The 21,497-nt window shown below is 34.9% G+C and overlaps 2 protein-coding genes across 2 annotated transcripts; both read right to left on the bottom strand.

Annotated features, from left to right (window-relative positions):
* Positions 1-6,751: 6,751 nt before the first annotated feature.
* Positions 6,752-7,933, bottom strand: LOC130981229 (uncharacterized). Its single transcript, XM_057904838.1, has 2 exons — positions 7,241-7,933; positions 6,752-7,153 (listed from the first exon to the last, which is right to left on the bottom strand). The coding sequence occupies exons 1-2, from the start codon at positions 7,931-7,933 to the stop codon at positions 6,752-6,754; spliced, it is 1,095 nt and encodes a 364-aa protein (XP_057760821.1).
* A 6,053-nt stretch (positions 7,934-13,986) lies between these two features.
* Positions 13,987-20,719, bottom strand: LOC130982593 (probable phospholipid-transporting ATPase 8). The gene is made up of 11 exons (XM_057906631.1): positions 19,633-20,719; positions 17,665-19,025; positions 17,358-17,468; positions 16,968-17,244; positions 16,643-16,731; positions 16,454-16,562; positions 16,156-16,386; positions 15,911-16,036; positions 15,711-15,809; positions 15,230-15,421; positions 13,987-14,855 (listed from the first exon to the last, which is right to left on the bottom strand). Exons 1-11 carry the CDS (start codon positions 20,029-20,031, stop codon positions 14,262-14,264), a joined length of 3,588 nt encoding a protein of 1,195 aa, XP_057762614.1. The 5' UTR covers positions 20,032-20,719; the 3' UTR covers positions 13,987-14,261.
* Positions 20,720-21,497: the final 778 nt, after the last annotated feature.

Raw genomic sequence — 21,497 nt, 5'->3', positions numbered from 1 at the left:
TATGAAATTGAACACTACCCATAATAATGAACTAACTATAACAAAGCCAATATGAGAAAATATGATGTGATTACTCTATATAATATGATGTGAATTAATTTTCTTTCTTATTTTTTGATGGTGTTTCAATTACAATGCTACAGAAAAATATATAGTATCATCTATGCTATAATTTCAATGAACAAGAATAAAATTCTCCTATGAAAACTCCCTACAAGTTCTCTCCTATTAAAACTCTTTCCAAATCTTATTTTACTCCCTAAGTTTGCTGTTAACCTTCCTGTATTCTCATAATTCTCTACCTTGGTCATAATTTGAAAAACTTATTCAAATTTTAAACAAACAAATTGTAATAGTCGTATCCGGTTACATCATCTTAACAATGACTGCCTACGTACCCTTTACTAGGATCAAACGAAACGTAGTTCCTTTATTTGCCATGTTATACTTAACATGGAATAATATCAAGCAAATTCAAGCAATGCTGGAATTTATTTTCTGACACTATTTTAGTCAACATGTTTGCTAGGTTTTCATTTGTGTGTACCTTCACGAGAGAAATGTCACATTTCTCTATAACATCACGCACAAAGTGATACCTAACTTCAATATGCTTAGTAAGAGCATGATGAACCTGATTTTTAGCCAAATGAATCGCACTTTGGCTATCACAACTAAGATTCACACAATCTTGCTTAAAACCCAAATCATCTAGAAGACCCTTAACCACAATGCCTCCTTCACCCCTTCTGCTACTGCCATGTACTCAATTTCTGTAATAGATAGTGCCACTGTAGCTTATAACATCAATCGCCAACTAACCAGAGCACCATATATTTTATATACATAACTAGTTGTAGATCATCGTCTGTCTAGATCACCAGTATAATCAAAATCAATAAAACTGCTAATTTGACATGATGATTTACCACCAAAGCATAAATATGTGCCAATGATAACCTTCAAGTATCTTAATATCCACTTGACTGCTTCCTAGTGTGTCTTCTCTGAATTTGTCATAAACCTGCTAACAACATTGACTGCTTGTGAAATGTCTGGGCGTGTGCATACCATAGCGTACATTAGGTTGCTTACAACACTTGCATAAGGTACACTATCCATGTAAGCCTTATCTCCTACTATTGTAGGAGATTGTTTACCTGAGAGCCTAAAATGTGGAGCCAATTGAGTCACCACCGACTTAGTATATTTCATCCCAAACTTTTTGATAACTCGTTCAATGTAGCATTTTTTACTCAAGACCAATTTTTGATTTGATCTCTCTCTTCTAATCTCCATGCCTAAATTTTTTCTTACAGGACCCAAATCTTTTTGTTTCAAACTCTTCACCAAGTTGAAACTTTAACCTATTTATCTCCACCATGCTCTTAGAAGCAATGAGCATGTCATCCACATACAATAAAAGATAGATATAATCACCTCCAGGAAGCTTACAAATGTATACACAACAATCATAGTTACTTCTAAAGAAACCTTTTTTTTAAATAAAGAAATCAAATCGCTTGTACCTCTGCCGAGGAGATTATTTCAATCCATAAGTGATTTTCTCAAGCGAAAAACCTGACCTTCTTTACCCTCAACCTTGAAACCCTCAAGTTGATACATATAAATTTCTTCCTCTAAATCACAGTATAAGAACGCTGACGTAGGAAAATCGTCGATTTGGAACTTTCACAAAATAATCTCGTCGAAGTATAGATTTAAACCAACAATCAACCCTCAATCAAAGTTTAATTTGTTTGTCACAAGTGCAAACTAATAAAAACTGAGAGTATTTAAACCTCGGGTCGTCTCTCAAAGGAATTACAGGGAAGTGTGCATATTTTTTGTTATGAGGATTTTCGGGGGTTTTGATATGATGAACAAGAAAATAAAGCTACAACTAAGGAACTATAAATGCTAAAAGACACTCATGGCAAGGATCAAGAATCAAGGTTTCCTATATTAGATTATTGACCATAACATGGTAATTATAAAGGGTTAATTCCACTTAGTCATCCTCTATAATCGGAGAGTTAAGTCAAGTAAGTGGACATAATTGGTTCTAAAACCAACTAACAACTCTAAATTACCAATCACATTGGACATCAATGATTTCAATGAACTCAAGTCCTCAATTACACGTTAAGAGTATAAAAATATATTCTAAAACCCAACCAGACATTTTATCAAACAATTGGAAAGCATAAAATGAAAGCATATTAAAATAGCAAGAAATATAAAATTTAAAGGTACTAAATGCAAGATAACAATAATAGCAACTCAATTAAGCAACAATAAACATAGAAACATCAAATTGTATTGAATGAAATAAAATTAACAAGATTATTCATAAATTAAAAAATGACAAAATAAAAAAATAACAAGTGAAACTAAGAAAACAAAGATGTAATAACAAGAAATTGTAAGAAAAACTAAATCAAGACAAGTATCAAAACCTAAATCTAACAGGAATTTAACCTAAATCTATCTTAATTGTAGAGAGAAGAGAGCTTCTCTCTTTATAATATGACCTAATTGCTTTCTCCTTATTTTCTCTTAAATTTAGCCTCAAATACTTCAAAAATGAGTTAGATTTGGGCTTGAAGGAGTCTATAAATCGCCAGCCACATTTTATTTAAGTGAGTCACGTGATTGCATTCGTGCGTATGCATAAAAGCTTGTGCGTACGCATAAAAGCTTGTGCGTACGCATGGCTGTAAAATACTCCAAACTTCATTTCTTCAAGAATTCTTCACTTTTGCATGCTCTCTTCTCACTTCTTCAATCCACTTTTCGCCTTCTAAGCATGAAATCACTTAACAAACACTTCAAGGCATCGAATGGAATCAAAGTAAATCAAATTTAGCAAATTAAGGGTATAAAAAGCATGTTTTACTCTTAAAAACAATTTAGGAAGAATTCATAAAACATGCTATTTTAGTGAATAAATGTAGGAAAAGTTAATAAAATTCACCCAATTAAAGCAAATAAATACCATGAAATATGGATTTATCAAACGTTGTCTTCACATCTAGTTGTTCTAACTCAAGATCGCAATGAGCTACAAGACATAAAAGCATCCGAATGGAAGTATGTTTCATGACAGGAGAAAATAACTCATTATAATCAACTCCTTCTTTCTGTGTGAATCACTTGTCCACTAACCTAACCTTGAATCTTGTACCATCCAATTTAGTAGGATCTTCTTTTCTGTTATACACCCACTTACAACCAATAGCAGTCTTTTTTATGGGCAATGGGACCACCTCCCATGTCTTGTTTTTATGAAGCGACTGCATCTCTTCTTCCATAGCAACAATCCAAGTCTCACTATCCTTGTTCTTGATAGCTTGTTTAAAGGTGACTGGTTCATCATCCTCCACCAAAAGTGCATATTCTACCAAATTTAACTGCCCATAATGCCTCAGAGGCTTGTCTGACCTAAGCTTCTGTACGAGTTTGTAATTCCTCTTTGGTCTAGTAGATGCCAAAGAATCCTAATGTTGCTATTGTAATACATGCATATTGTAACACCCTACCACACAGGGCCTTACGCTTAAGTCGTAAAGCAGAGGTGGCAAGGTATTACGACCTCTAAAAGAAAATGATATCTACATAGATATAGTTGGGTGAAATCATATTTAGGAGCCTTGAAGAACAAGCTAAACAAATTGATAAACAGAAAATCGTGACACACTCGCATGGATATTCGTAAAACGGACAGGTAAAATCGAAATATAACTGAACACATATATATACATATCAGAGTTCCAAAACTCAGATAGCAAGCTCCAGACTCGACCTGCGAAGCTAAGGCCGACCAGAGTATATAATTATGTATATGTACAACCCAAAATAAAACTCAAACCACAAAATAAACCCCTGTATCTCCAAGTCGACCTCTAGGAGGGACAAAACACAAAATATACATGCGGAGGTTCTATAAACATATATACATAGCCTAAAACAAAATATGATAGTCCAAAAGACCGTTCTTCGCTTGTAAAGAGGATACCCAAACGCTCAACGAGGTGTCTCTCGACCTGCATCTGAAAAACAACAACATAGTATGGGATGAGAACCGGAGGTTCTCAGTATGGTAAAGGTGCCCGCATAGTTAACATAAAAGGTCTCGGGAAAGCCAGAGGCATTCCTAGAACTTCGACACTCAGATTTCAGCTTAAGAATTCAACTAAACCAGAAATTAGGTAAGTTGTCTAAGGTGTTCTAATTCTGAATCTAACTTTAATCTAATAATTCACGTTCTGTCTCTTCTAATCCTCCGAATCATTGGTGGAACAATCCTCTCTCCTCACACTTTCGCCAAGAAGGATTTCTAAGAAAACATACACATACAGTTCAAACAAGGAAAACACAGATAGAGAAGCATTTACAGCATGTAGAACAAGTAGCGGATAAGCAGAATTAAATAGTTAAGCAAACCAAAACAATGCACACTCAAGCAAACAAACAAATGCATATGATGTATGCTTGTCCTATGGCTGATGAGTCTCATCTGTCGGTTATACAGCCAACCCGGCAAGTCCTGGTAGTTAACCATTGGACAGTCCCTCTGTGCACGCATCCCCAAGCTCAATAATATTCCATGGAGTCAAACTCCAAGCTCAAATATAATATTCCATGGAGTCACACTCCAAGCTCAATAATATAGTATTCCATGGAGTTAAACTCCAAGCTCAATAATATTCAATGTTCATATTTATATGCATGCCCATGGGGGAATCCGGGGAGTTAAAGTGCCCAGTCACATCTTGCGACAGAGGGTCAACAAATAGTCTCAAATACACAAACCACATAATAATCTCTTTCTTTTTAAAAGACCACCTCAAATCAAACTCCAATTCTTAAAGAAATTTTGGCATTATCTCCTCTAAGACTCAAATTTCTGCCACCCTTCAAGGGTCCCAACTATCAAACCAAACACCTCTCAGTCACTCAAATCATTTCCAGTAACAAATTATTTCATAATCAAACAAATCTCAATATTAAATCTTTTTCCAAACCGACCAACTTCAACAGCAAATTATTGACAACAGCTAAACCTCACATTTTATACCATATACACAATCTATCAATTATACATTCAGTTCATTCCTATCTTAAGGTCTTCTAGCCTAAGTTTTCACGTGACATTAAACATTAACTACGAGAAACCAAAACCATACCTTCGTACGGAACCAAAATATTCAAAGCTCCGGAGAAGCTTGTTTGACTGAGTTATTGAAGAAGAAAATGTCCAGAATCGTTTATACCTCCTAAAACTCCCGTTGGCCAAATTCAAAAGAAAGAGGAGTTACGTCACTGTCAACTTTCACTAATAAAAAATGGTACCAACGTGTAGAGGAGGAGGTTACGAATACTCTTACCGTATTAGATTTTTGATTGGAGTTACGAATTTCAAGAAATCAAAGCCAGAAGTTTGGTGGGGTTTAAGTTTCCTTTTTTCCTCTCTCGGCTACGCTCTTCCTTTTTTTTCTTTTTCCTCGTTCTCTTACGCTCTTCCATATATATATATATATATATATATATATATATATATATATATATATGGCTTAAGGAAGCCTATAAGCCACCGCCTTGGCTTTCTTTATTATTATACAAGCCTTATGATATATATATATACACACAATCCCATATATAATGATGATAATAATATATATGTAACTTAATGTAAATTATAAACCGCCTTTCACTTTCATGTTTTATAATTAATAATAGTAATAATAATACTAGTAATAGTAATGATAATCATGTAATAATAATAATAATAAACGTAATAATAGTAATAATAATAGTAACGTAATAAATATAATAACAACAGTAAATTTATAATACTAGGGAGTAAAATTATATAAACTTATAATACATATAATATTCATGAAAATTATATCCAATGTTTATAATAATAATAATAATAATAATAATAATAATAATAATAATAATAATATAGATTTGATTAAATTTAAATTATTATAAAATTAGTTCAATTACTAATAATAAAAATAATAATAATTTTTTTTTTAAATTGAGGGTTGCTACATCCTATCCACCTTATAAAAATTTTCGCCCTCGAAAATTGATATAAAATGGAAGAGACTCATACTAACGTAACTTCCCTTCTTAAACATGTCAAAGAAAAACAGAAGGATTTGACATGTTTAGTTTGCAAATTCAGGATATTCTTATGGCTTAAAAGTCTACGCAAAGCGAAATATACAAGATAAACTCGATGCAGAAAGGTTATAAGGCAGGTTGGTATTAGAACGACGGGTTTATCGCTTTTAATACTCGCTTCATCTAGCTCCTAAGTTCTGCTGATTCTAATGGTGCCATCACACTTAATACTATCGAAACTGGTTCGGCCTCTGACACTAAATCTATCACAACTTACTCTTTCTCTTGACACATAACCGATTATCAATTACGGGTTCAACCTATGTCATGTCTCTTCCTCATAACTTACCATCTCTGGGTTTCAGGTAACTGTCCCGCATAACGCTCAACATTTTCGGTTCTTTATGTATAACTTAAGTTGTATACTCAAAATAATTCAACCCACTACTGCTGCGCCACTCTTATTATTATTCTCCAAGAATTTAGTCACTTTTCTAGGCTGATCAACTATCGTTCTGTCTCACCATTCAGAGGTTTTTAGTCGATCGCTCAATTGAAAATCACAAGGCTCACAACTCGGTAATGTACTACAATGAATGCTACGTGCTATTTACTACGCAAGGCAGTCGGAAATTTCGATTATCAGTGCGTGATTACCTCTAATCGGAGTATCTGCGGTTCCAGCACCATCCGCTGTCATAGTGAACACGCGTCCCTGATGTTGTGCCTTTCCAGCTTCTTGATTCTTCTTCTTTTCTGGACAATTCCAAGACAAATGCCCAGCTTCACCACAGTAATAGCATACACCTAAACCAGCCCTGCACGGAGTATTCGGGTGGTACTTTCCACACCTTCTACAAGTTAAATCATTCGGTGGGGTCTGAGCTTGCTTTCCTTTGCCTCTTCCCTGGCTGTTATTATTACTGAATCTCTGGAAGTTATTCTGACCCAAATGTGGTTGTGGGGTATAACCACCTCGTTTAAAATCTTGTCCTCTAGGGGCGAAGTTCCTTCCCTGATCTCTCCTAACAAAAATTCACTGATCACTCTTATCTGATGTCGCCTTTCTCAGACAATCCTCAGCAACTCTACTTTTGTTTACCAGTTCTGAAAACACTCTGATCTCCATTGGTGCAACGAAGCTCAGAATATCACTTCGAAGACCTCCCTCATACTTAATACATTTCCACTCAGCAAAATCATCAGGCGCACCTTGACAAATACGAGAAAAGCGACATAACTCCTCAAACCTGCTAGTATACTCAGCAACAGTCATCTGTCCCTGCTTTAACTGCATCAATTCAAGTTCTTTGGCATTTCTGGCTGAATTAGGAAAGTATTTTTTATAGAACTCTGTTCGGAAAACCTCCCAAGGAATCACAGCGCCATTTGGCTGCAGGATACGTCGTGTCCCCTGCCACCAATGCTGAGCCTCACCTTGCAACTGATAAGTTCCAAACTCAACCCATTGCTCCTCAGGAACCTGCTGAGCCTGCAGTGCCCGTTCCATAGCTTGAATCCAATTATCTGCATCTGTGGGATTTGAGGTTCCCCTAAAGGTCGGAGGGTGAACTTTCAGGAATACAGCAAGTGTCATGGGACCGTCCTCATCATTATTGTTTCCGTGATTACCCTGGTTTATCTGATTACCCAGTGCCTCGGCTGTCGCCTGCATAGCCGCAGCCATATTTCCCAGGGCAGCCATGAAGTCTACTGGATCATTCCCTGCCAGGCCAGGAGTAACAGTGCCTATCCTACCTCTACCTCGGCCGCGACCGCGTCCGTGAGTCGACATCTGGTCCCTTCACACACCAAACAAGTGATATTAAGTTGATCAGTCTCAATATCGCAAGTCTAATGCTTCAAGTTCCAAATGCATGCTCATGAACGTTTATGCCACATATATCAATCAGATATCCTAATAGCACATACACACACCCAGAGTAAGCCCAGAAGCATAATCAGTCCATCCCTCAGGCTCTATAGAAACGAACTGCTCTGATACCATAATGTAACACCCTACCACACAGGGCCTTACGCTTAAGTCGTAAAGCAGAGGTGGCAAGGTATTACGACCTCTAAAAGAAAATGATATCTACATAGATATAGTTGGGTGAAATCATATTTAGGAGCCTTGAAGAACAAGCTAAACAAATTGATAAACAGAAAATCGTGACACACTCGCATGGATATTCGTAAAACGGACAGGTAAAATCAAAATATAACTGAACACATATATATACATATCAGAGTTCCAAAACTCAGATAGCAAGCTCCAGACTCGACCTGCGAAGCTAAGGCCGACCAGAGTATATAATTATGTATATGTACAACCCAAAATAAAACTCAAACCACAAAATAAACCCCTGTATCTCCAAGTCGACCTCTAGGAGGGACAAAACACAAAATATACATGCGGAGATTCTATAAACATATATACATAGCCTAAAACAAAATATGATAGTCCAAAAGACCGTTCTTCGCTTGTAAAGAGGATACCCAAACGCTCAACGAGGTGTCTCTCGACCTGCATCTGAAAAACAACAACATAGTATGGGATGAGAACCGGAGGTTCTCAGTATGGTAAAGGTGCCCGCATAGTTAACATAAAAGGTCTCGGGAAAGCCAGAGGCATTCCTAGAACTTCGACACTCAGATTTCAGCTTAAGAATTCAACTAAACCAGAAATTAGGTAAGTTGTCTAAGGTGTTCTAATTCTGAATCTAACTTTAATCTAATAATTCACGTTCTGTCTCTTCTAATCCTCCGAATCATTGGTGGAACAATCCTCTCTCCTCACACTTTCGCCAAGAAGGATTTCTAAGAAAACATACACATACAGTTCAAACAAGGAAAACACAGATAGAGAAGCATTTACAGCATGTAGAACAAGTAGCGGATAAGCAGAATTAAATAGTTAAGCAAACCAAAACAATGCACACTCAAGCAAACAAACAAATGCATATGATGTATGCTTGTCCTATGGCTGATGAGTCTCATCTGTCGGTTATACAGCCAACCCGGCAAGTCCTGGTAGTTAACCATTGGACAGTCCCTCTGTGCGCGCATCCCCAAGCTCAATAATATTCCATGGAGTCAAACTCCAAGCTCAAATATATATTCCATGGAGTCACACTCCAAGCTCAATAATATAGTATTCCATGGAGTTAAACTCCAAGCTCAATAATATTCAATGTTCATATTTATATGCATGCCCATGGGGGAATCCGGGGAGTTAAAGTGCCCAGTCACATCTTGCGACAGAGGGTCAACAAATAGTCTCAAATACACAAACCACATAATAATCTCTTTCTTTTTAAAAGACCACCTCAAATCAAACTCCAATTCTTAAAGAAATTTTGGCATTATCTCCTCTAAGACTCAAATTTCTGCCACCCTTCAAGGGTCCCAACTATCAAACCAAACACCTCTCAGTCACTCAAATCATTTCCAGTAACAAATTATTTCATAATCAAACAAATCCCAATATTAAATCTTTTTCCAAACCGACCAACTTCAACAGCAAATTATTGACAACAGCTAAACCTCACATTTTATACCATATACACAATCCATCAATTATACATTCAGTTCATTCCTATCTTAAGGTCTTCTAGCCTAAGTTTTCACGTGACATTAAACATTAACTACGAGAAACCAAAACCATACCTTCGTACGGAACCAAAATATTCAAAGCTCCGGAGAAGCTTGTTTGACTGAGTTATTGAAGAAGAAAATGTCCAGAATCGTTTATACCTCCTAAAACTCCCGTTGGCCAAATTCAAAAGAAAGAGGAGTTACGTCACTGTCAACTTTCACTAATAAAAAATGGTACCAACGTGTAGAGGAGGAGGTTACGAATACTCTTACCGTATTAGATTTTTGATTGGAGTTACGAATTTCAAGAAATCAAAGCCAGAAGTTTGGTGGGGTTTAAGTTTCCTTTTTTCCTCTCTCGGCTACGCTCTTCCTTTTTTTTCTTTTTCCTCGTTCTCTTACGCTCTTCCATATATATATATGGCTTAAGGAAGCCTATAAGCCACCGCCTTGGCTTTCTTTATTATTATACAAGCCTTATGATATATATATATACACACAATCCCATATATAATGATGATAATAATATATATGTAACTTAATGTAAATTATAAACCGCCTTTCACTTTCATGTTTTATAATTAATAATAGTAATAATAATATTAGTAATAGTAATGATAATCATGTAATAATAATAATAATAAACGTAATAATAGTAATAATAATAGTAACGTAATAAATATAATAACAACAGTAAATTTATAATACTAGGGAGTAAAATTATATAAACTTATAATACATATAATATTCATGAAAATTATATCCAATGTTTATAATAATAATAATAATAATAATAATAATAATAATAATATAGATTTGATTAAATTTAAATTATTATAAAATTAGTTCAATTACTAATAATAAAAATAATAATATTTTTTTTTTAAATTGAGGGTTGCTACACATATTTTCCTGTTGAATCTCTTCATGATCAAGTTTATCGTCCTCCTTATCTTTGTGAGTAGCATTAAAATGCTCCATCTGAACATGACTAGAGTCTATTGGTTGATTTTTAGATTCTATCTCCACTACTTGAGTGTTTATAGTTTTTTCAACATCACCATCATCTGGCATCATAACTTTAGACAAAACTACCATGGATCTTTCATTAAAGGTCACACCCCTACTGATTACAAATTTAGAATCACTTACGCTCCAAAGATGATAGTCTTGAACCCTTCTTAGATACCCAAAAAGATTGCCTTCTTAGCTCTTTCATCAAGTTTATTATTTTTGACATGATAATAAGCTGTGCATCTAAAGATTCCAAATTTCTCGTAATCTGCATGTTCTCCTGATCACACCTTATAAGGTGTGTCTCCATCTAAAGAAGAATGTGGAGATCGATTCACTATGTAGCATGCTGTAGCAACTAACTCAGCCCACCATTCTCTACCTAACTCAGAATTAGAGCACATACACCTTGCTTTCTCAAATAGTGTACGATTCCGTCTTTCCGTGACTCCATTCTGTTGTGGTGTGCCTCTAACTGTCCAGTGTCTCACAATGCATTCCTGATCACTGACTCCTTAAAATCTCCATCCGTATACTCTGTGTCATTATCAGATCGTAGAGTTTTTAGTTTCCCACCTATTCTGTTTTCAACCATTGCTCTCCACTGCTTAAAAGTATCGAATACCTCATTTTTATGCTTGAGGAAGTAAACCCAAGCATACCTTGAATAATCATCAGCAAACGTAACAAAGTACTTGGAACCACCCTTGGAAGTAACTTTAGCCGGACCCCGAACATCAGTATGTATGTAGTCTAACAACCCTCTGCTTTTGTATTTGCTTGTAGAAAACTTTACCCTGTGTATCTTTCCATATACATAGTGTTCACAAAATTCAATTTGTGGTTTCTTCATATTTTTCAGCAAACCTTTTCCGCTAAGCAATGATAGACCCTTTTTCGACATATACCCAAGCCGCATGTGCTAAATCCTCGTGCAGTCTGTTTGGTCTTTACTTCCACCGATTCCAACTGCTAGCTCACTTGTAACAGTTGCCTCCAAAAGAGGATAAAGATTACCATGACGAACCCCCTTCATCATTACCAAAAAACCACGAACAATTTTTAAAACCATTTTCAGCAACAATTTTTCTCTAACAAACATATAGAGATCAAATTTTTTCACAAGTCAGGAATATGTTTCACATAATTCAAGGTTCTTACAATTCTATCATGCATCTTGATTCTTAGAGTACCTATCCCTACAGTTTTTGCAAGCATGATTGTTGCCCATCAAAACTGTGCCGCCATTAGTGCTTTGATAGATAGTAAACCACTTTCTATTTGGACGCATATGGTGAGAAGCTTCAGAATCAAGCATCCACTTACTAGATATCTCGTAAGAATCATATATTACACAGTAACAATCTTCATCATCATTTGAGACGTAACTTGCTTATTATTTTTCTTTTGAGTTGTCATTGTTCTGTTTATTGGAATTTATCTTCTTATTTGGGCAATTTGCTTTAAAATGTCCAGGCTCACCACAGCATGTTCTCTTTGCGTGAGGTCTAGATTTTAGCTTAGACTTTTCACGCTTACCTTTTTCTCTTTCATTACTCCTCCCTCTAGCTGCAAACAATTCTTGTACTTGATCATTATACTCTCTTCCATTTGAAGATGACATTACACTCGTAGAAACCTTACGTAGATCATCCGCTAAAAGTAATGTCCTCGTCTCATCTATGGTCAGAGTGTCACCCACCAGCATCAAAGTCTACACCAGATTTTCATAGGACTTTAGCAATGAAAGTAATAATATGAGTGTATCAAATTTATTGATATATTCTCGGATTGAGGTGCCTTCCTCTATCTTGCATGTATACAATTTAGATTTTAAGTAGATCCTGTTACTTAGAGTCTTTGTCATGAAGTTACTCTCTAACTTTAACCAGACGCCTGCTGCAGTTGCTTCTTCATTCACCAAGAAAGCAACATCCCACTCAAGGCATAAGATTATCGCAGCATGCACTTCAAGACCTAATTCTTTCCAATCCCCATCCTTCATATCCTTTGACTTTCTCTTTTCCGCCAGTGCCTTGCGCAATTTCTGTGATATAAGTAAATTTTTCATTTGCATTCTCCAATAGGAAAAATCATTTTTTCCATTAAAATTCTCGATTTCATATTTGCCTACTTTGACATTTTTACTAGTAGAAGCCATTGTATTCAAACTTAATTTTACCACTCAAATAATGAATAATATAATATTGGCTCTTGATACCAATTGTTGAGTTTGTAGCGGAATTTAGATTTCTAATAGATACAAAGTAATATGAAGTTGAACACTACCCACAATAATGCACTAACTATAACAAAACCAATATGAGAAAATATGATATGATTACTTTATATAATATGATGTGAATTAATTTTCTTTCTTATTTTTTGATGATGTTTCAATTACAATGCTACAGAAATATATATAGTATCATCTATGCTATAATTTCAATAAACAAAAATAAAATTCTCCTATGAAAATTTTCTACAAGTTCTCTCCTATTAAAACTCTTTGCAAACCTTATTTTACTCCCTAAGTTTGCTCTTAGCCTTCCTGTATTCTCACTTTTGTGACCTAAAGTGTCTTTCCCTCACTTTTGTGACCTTAGAAGGGACTATGATTATAGAAAGAATGAGGCTAGCTTGGGTATCAATTTGAGGACTTTTTGGACAGGCTAGAATCTGGAATGTCATATGTATATATATAGATAAATATTATCTAGCTATGCTAGGAGTGTTATGACTGAATCCGTATGAGGTTAACGACGCATGATTGTAGACTTGAGTCTTATATATATTGAGATGGTTAACTATATTACTAATATTATATGTTTTACTTGCTAACCTTCTATAATTTTGTGACGTATGTTTCTGTATTAATGACTTAATGTTTTTAATAAAAAAAAAAATCTGTAAATTGACAACATGTTAACTACAATCAGACTCATATTTATTAAATAATAAATAATAATTAAAAAGATAAGTTAGTAGCACTTGACTTCCAATATTATCTAGACATACTAAAAATTAGTACTGAAAATTGGATTGTTAGAATTTTATAATCTACCTACATTTTTTCACGCTTTTTTTTTGTCTTGTTTAAAAAATATACTATAAGAAATCACACTTTCTAATATTTCCAACTTGATGGCAAGATAGTAAATAATAGAGAATAATCATGGTTGACTTTTTGCATATGTTGACAGCAAACTTTCTCTGTTACATCTTTCAATCAACAGGCAAACTAACAAGACATAAACAATATCTTGTGTTAATATAGTAAGTCATATACACCAAAAAATACAATGTAGAACATGCTTTGTTTGATTCCATTAACAAATAGAAAAGACTATGATACAATACTTTACATAACTAATCTACATCAGGTGATTGTGATTGCTACACAAATCCTCACTATACAAATTTTTAAACAATAGGAATTTCAAAGAGGGAGAAAAAAATGAGTGAAAAAAAAAAGCTCCAACAATAACATAAGCTTAGAAACTAAATCCATTTCATAGTTCCCTTTGCTTCAATCTCTCTCTTAGATGTATTAGTTTTCCATGGACTTGTTTAGGAACCTCATCATATATCTCAATATCAGAACCTTCAACTTGTTTTCTCTGAATAATATCATGATACATTGGTAGAAACCTACTTTGGAATGATCTATAGCAAAAATAAGGTAGAAGAGCACACACAACCACCAAAAGGGTAACTAGCCAATATAGCAAACTTGGAGCACAAGCTTCCACAAACACCATGTGAGCCGTCGTCGATATTTCCGGCGAGAGGTAGCCGTAAACCAGCACGAATACGTACCAGAATGCAATGCTGCCCCAGATGAAAAAATGCTGGATCCAAGTGAAGTAATTGATGGAAAGCGCCATTTGGCAATTCACGGTCCACACTACACACGTGTACATCGTGACGCCGAGTATCTCGAAATCGACCACTTGACCATCCCTTCTGAAAGCCTGAGTCATGACAGAGTTTGCAGTCAAGAAGAACATGGCTAAGGAGCTAAGGACTCCGTTAACCATCCAGCCGATAATGCGCGGCCAGCTGAAGAGGGTGTCCTCTACTCCCTCTAGATATAGAAAAGGATACTGTAAGAAAGAGATTGAGAGGATGGTTAGCAAAGGGTTCCTTAACTACCAACTGAATCAACTAACTTAAACTAAGATACTGATTTTCATTCACTAACACATCGAAATCATGGGAATCGTCGCCATATCGTGACGGATAGGAACATAAAAATGGACCATGTTGGGAATTCCTTTTGATTCCTATTGAATGATAATGTAAAATTTAGCGCATGAAAATTAGTCTCTTTAAATTGGACCCAACAAAAGAAACCAGTAAGTCAGTAACCATAGATACATGGTAGATCATAGTCTCTTTAAGCATTGATTGAAAAAGATTTCAGCAAATACACTCATTGATATGAACATAAGGAACTAAATGAATGACAATTTGGTACCTTTAAGCAAAGTTTAGCAGAAACATCTTGATCGAAAACACCGAGAGCAATAACTGGAAGTGAAGTGAAGAAGACATTGTAGAATGACATGTACCAATCATTGTACGCAGCTTGACCGGAGAACGAAGCATACGCCTCGAACCAAAATAAGGTGAATCCAAATGCAATATTTTTATAGAAGAAATAGCATATCTGCATTTAACAAATGAAAACAAGTTATCAGGGAAGAAGCTTTTTGTCAATGATGGTTCCTAAGTTCATATGCCCACAACAGAAATCAGTCTTTTTTATTTGTCAGACTAAAGATTAATCTGTTATGGATCTAAGATGGCCAATGAGTTGCTGCATATACAAGCGGAATTTGAATTCCTAATACTTGTTTAAGCGGACGAGTGAACTAACCAATCAACCAATCCAAGTTGATTTGGACATGGCAGTTAAATGCATTCACAACAATAGTTAGATGGATGCATGGCTTTACCATCATTGATATTCGCCTATAACACCAGTGGCCATGCACCAACAACAAACGCTCCAGAAAACGGAATTGGGCTATTGCAAAATCACTTGCCATTACAGCCTGTAGAAAACAATAAAATTTTTCTTATTCATTCGTTAGAAATTGATTAAACATTATATTATGAGACATTCATTGGTATGTCAGCAAATGTATATTTGGACCTGCATCCCTTCAGCACCACTAATGCCAACTCCAATATCAGCCTCCTGAAGCATGCCGACATCATTTGCCCCGTCGCCGATGGATAATGTTGTCTGCCCTGTTCCTAATTTTACCATTTTTGTAACCTGCATTATTTCGGATAATGTGATTATAACGTTTCACAACTCGAAACTCCAACAACTCTTTACTAGACTACATTATTTGCATGCCATGGAAATTCAAATTGCATGTTCATAATACTTACACGAGCTTTCTGTTTCGGTGATGATCGGCAACATATGACGGAAGCACAACTAGTTGCCAACTCAAAGAAGGAATTCTCCAAGTTCTTGTTAAGCGAATAATCCAAAGACTTCCCATCAATTATCAATCCAAATGAAGAAGAACTCTCTTTATCTGTATTAGTACTCTCTTTCACAAACTTGATTTGCTTTATTCCCTCTCCAATTTGCTTCTTAATGCTTTCAAGAGATTCCTAATCACACAAAAAGCTACAACATTAAGAGAAAAATCAACTGCGAAAAACTTTCAAGCTCATTTACCTTTTTAAGAGCATCCTTATCCCCTTGCTTTTCAAGTGCTATAATATTAGGTGAATCAAGAGTGATCACTATCTGCTTCATGTCTTGCCTAAGTAACCCGCAGGCATATCTGTTCAAAGGAAAACAAAATAGTGTAAACTTTATGCATCGACGATATAAACAAAATCGAAAAGTAGTATTTCATAGTACCCTGTATTGACTGCTGTTTCCATCTTGTCCCCAGTCAACACCCATAACTTGATTCCTGCCTTAGCAAGCCTTTCAATACATTCAGGAACCTGCACTTCCAAATATACAAAGCGAACTTCATCGTCTGTAGATCCAAGAAGTATTTCCCAAGTAAGTTTGAACAAGATAAGATGGAAACTCACATACAGTTGTCTTCAAAGTAGATGACAATTTAGTCAAATATGTCAAACCATCTAATGGTTTTCAACTATCAACTTTACATGAAAACAACTGCATATGAGTTTTCACCATAAAGATTAAAGAAAGTTTGGAAATCTATACTTACGCCCTTTTGCAGTCTATCCTCAACTGCTGTAGACCCAAGAAGTATCAAATTTCTTTCCATCTTATCAGCAGCAGCATCGACCAATGCATCTCGATCTGCTCCAACAGATGTTTTGGCCTTTGAAAACTCTACTTCCCATAACTTATATTCTTCTTCATCAAGTTCACGGTATGTGATTACCAGAGTTCTTAAGCCTGCTTCGGCATACTGTTTGATATGTTCTTTGGTTTCGGCCTCATATTGTCTTCCTTTTTCAGACAGCCTTTCAAACATTACACTGAATACATGCAGGATAAATGCAAAATTTAGCATCACCACATGCAACTTACTCCCCAGAACTCTAATAATAACAATAATAATAATAAAAAAATAGAGGATATTGATAAAAACCTGTCTGCACCCTTGCATAAGAGCAACAACTGATTTTCCTCATTCCTCACTATCACCGACATTCTCTTGCGGGAACTGCTGAACTCTAGGACATGCAGAAGCTGGTACACTCTGCTCATCAAAATCAGATGATTGCACAGTAAGTAAAACACAATTTTGAAAAAGAACAAAATTGTGCCAGAAAAAGTTTGAATAGTTATACATTATAACTTCAAAAGCCATATTATAAATTTATTTCTAATTAGAAACCAGATCAAACTTGTGGTGTGATTTTGACCATTGAAATTAGTAAAAGAAGCTAGCCAACCTGTCAACCTTTTTTCCAGTTTTGTAGTTTAATTCATGCAATGATATGCTTGTTTGTGTCCTAGCGAAAAGCTCGAAACCAAGTTCCTTCGCAGCTATGACAAAAGCCGCCTCATCTGGTGACTCGGCTTCATAAGAAATTTCTCCTGACCCTTGATCTACATCTGGAATAGCAGTATGACAAATAGCTAAAACTCGAAAGAACTTCTGTATGATGTCTGATTGTGGTTCATTAACCCATTTCCCATTCATTATTCGTTCATCTCTAAAGTTAAAGCCCTTAACTGGCGGCCGAGAGTCCTCCACGTCACTATCCTGGCCCGAAAGATCACATGATGCTTCATCAACTTGAGACTCCACATTTTTCCCTCTCTTTGCAAGTGCCTTCTCCACTTCTGTCATACCTCGGCCATATCGAATGCCTCCTATGGAACATTTGACAAACTCCATCGAGTTACATGTCAAAGTACCGGTTTTGTCAGATAATATAGTATCAACCTGACCAAGTTCCTCATTCAAATTAGAGGTGCGAGCACGAGCCGGCCTATCCATTTCCTCATAATACATTTCCTGATCTCGGTTGATGAAAACACTCTGAAGAACTTTCACAAGTTCTATGGACACATAAAGTGATATAGGAATAAGATATCCAAACAACATAAGAGCAGTTAAAAAGTGGAGAAGAGCAGAAAGTGTAGCACTTCTCGGATCATAAAAGACCGTTGTACTGTCGGGACGAACATACCATCTTCGATACCTGCGACCGCTGGTATCCCTTTTAGTCTCAACACCAAAATAGACAGAACCAATAAAGGATATGAAAATCAAGGTACTGAAGAGGATGTATATAATCTTATCCATTTTTCTCTCAATTTTGCTTCTCTTGGATGGAGGATCAGTAGAATTCTGCATCACTTTTGTATCGTGTCCGGTGAAGATTACAACACCAAAGATATGATCAGTGTTCTTCAGCTTAGAGTCTCTTAAAAGGATCTGCTGCAAGGAAAGAGGATATTCTTTACCCTCATAGTGCAAGTTTCCAATAAATGAGTATAAGTTTTCATTAGGATCCTCACATTTAACCATAGCCCTGAACTTCTGGATAGGTTTTTCATCTTGAAGATGAGACGTCGCATCCAAGGCATGCTTTAACTTTAGATTAGTTTCTCCATCGAGATTCATTGTCTCAACATAGCAAACCCCGTCTCCGTAGCTTGACGAAAGCAGAAGAATATCAGCAGGAAAATATTCATCCTTACACACCTTAACAATATCACCAACTCGGAGTTTTTTCCATCTAGTCTCCACAAATGTATAATTTTTACCATATACCAGAACCTTTCGGTTGTTTGCCTCTATATCCTGAAGAAATAAACCAAAGTTAGATAGGAAAACCTTAAGAAAACATATCACCAACAGTATCTGGAGAAAAAAAAAAGAAAGAAAAGGCAAACAAGTTAAGTAAAACATAAAGCAAAGCAAAAAAGCAACATTTTTTTGCAACATTAGATTATATTCTAGAACAATTATGAAACAATGTTGTTTCTTTGAATTATATCTCTCGGGGTCAGGAAGACAAAAACTTTCTGCCACCAATTGGAAAGAAGAGATTATATTCTATGAATCAAAGTAGGGGAACATAAAGGTTTCCAGAAACATAAAGGTTTCCAGAAACAATGTGTAAATAGCTCTGCATTGTAAGATAATGGAATTGAAAAAGTCATCTAACATCAGATTTCTAATGTTAAACATATGAGCATACACCAGATCTTAATTGATAGACACTTTCCATATTTCAATTCAAAAAGAGGCTTTTGCATAAAGGTGAGGTTTAGATATAAAACAATTCATATTCCTAAGCTTTTGGAAGAGAAGTTTTGTGACATTGGCAGTGTATGATGAAAAAGGCATAAAGTGCATCAAATCAAATAATAATTAATAATAATATAGAAAAGAAAAAAAAGATTACCTGCTTTCTCCTCCTCCAATCTTCCACAGCTTCCTTGGCCATAGTAGCTCCAATGACAAGCAACAATGGTGCAACAATACTGAGAGCTGTATAAGGTGCCAATGGACTAAATGAAACACAAGCAACAACAAGAAAATATATATTTGCAACCCTCCTAAACTGTTCAAAAAGGGACTTAGGGATGAAATTAAAAGCTGTGTACTTTGTGGTTGACACATAGTTCCCTCTATAATTCTGCTGAATTGCATCAGGGTTATCAGGATCATTGCAATACACAATCCTTGAGTACCCTTTCTGACCGATTTGGGAATGCCCATCTCCAAATGAAGATTTCAAGCAAGAAAATGAATATAGTTTGCTGAAATGTATCCTCTTTTTTGTGATGATCCCTTCAGGCATCTTCTCCTTTTTTTTCCCTCGGCTACAAATCAAGCATTCTCCCAAGAAATCACACAAATATCCTCAGAATCAAACACACTCACCTACTTCTTTGAAAGAAAAGATAATAACTTTAAGAAAATAGGCCAACCCCTTTACCTAAAATAGGGTAAAGTCCACAAATTTGGGAAGAAACAGAGAGAAGAAAAGAAGAAAGAACCAGCTTGATTTGGGAAAATGAGCTTGGAAACACTGAAAGAGACACCAGAAAATGGTTGAACAAGATTCAAAATACCAACTATAGAAGTAATAAAGAACTCTCCTAGATCATGTGCACAAGAATCACAGCTAGAGGAGTAAAGCTTGAATGAAACCTTCAAAGTTTAGAATTTTTTTGGTTCTAATTCCTTGCTCTCAGTGAAAGCTGCAGAAGATGTCTCTTCCTTGCAGCTTCAACCGAATTTGTTAGAGAGAGAAAACAAAAAAAAAATATAAAAATAGAGAGAAAGAAAATGAATTGAGAGAGAAAGAGAGAGGGGGGTCTTTGGTGTGAGTAGCAGTTAACTTTGCCGCTTGTATAAGCAAACAAACAAATGAGAGAGACAGAAAAAACATTGATAGAACCGACCAACGAGCATGCTTCATTTACTCATTACTACTTCACTTCTCTTCCATTCTTTTCTCTTCTCTTGTTACTGCTTTCATTCAATCATTCATTTCATGTGCCATTCGCCAAAGAAATTAATAACAACAATAAAGAAAATAGGAGTGACAAAATAATACAAGGGACCAAATCAGGAAGAAAAAAAAAAAAGAGAAAGGTGGGGTATTGAAAGCAAATGTGAATTACTAGAATGAGGTGTAATATCTATAAATATTATATCGATTTAAAAATTATTTTTATATATTATTCGAAATTTAGTAAAATAGTACAAGTCTGTACGTAGAATTATTATTATTTTGTGATAATATTGATAAAACAATCATGTTGAATAGATATTTTAAAAAAAATTATCGTTAGTTAATATATATTTGGGAATGATTTCTATTTTTTTTAAATTATTTTATCAAGTGTAATTTTTATTATTTAATATTTGTTTAGATTTTTTTTTGTTTCACTTAAATCATGTATAATGAAAGGTCATACTAAAAAAATAATTAAAGAAAAAAATTAAAATAATATATTTTTATATATTTAATATTTATAAAAAATTATATTAGTCTAAAAAATTTAATTATTCTTATATGATGCATTTAATTATTTTATTACAACGAGTTATTTTTATTAAAAATATATAAAATAGTATGTATAATGATTAAATATTGATTTTTTTTCAGTTCATAAAACATTTTTTATTGAAAAAATAGAAACAACATGAAAATTTTGCATAATCACATTTTTCCACAGAAATATGAAAACAATAGTTATAAATATTTATTTAATTATAGCCATAGCGATAATAAAAATAAAAATTTTAATATAAAAA

The sequence above is a fragment of the Arachis stenosperma genome, chromosome 5 (genome assembly GCF_014773155.1).
Source record: "Arachis stenosperma cultivar V10309 chromosome 5, arast.V10309.gnm1.PFL2, whole genome shotgun sequence".
Taxonomy (NCBI): domain Eukaryota; kingdom Viridiplantae; phylum Streptophyta; class Magnoliopsida; order Fabales; family Fabaceae; genus Arachis; species Arachis stenosperma.
Note: the sequence above shows the minus strand (reverse complement) of the source record. Positions and strands in the feature narration are given on the sequence as shown.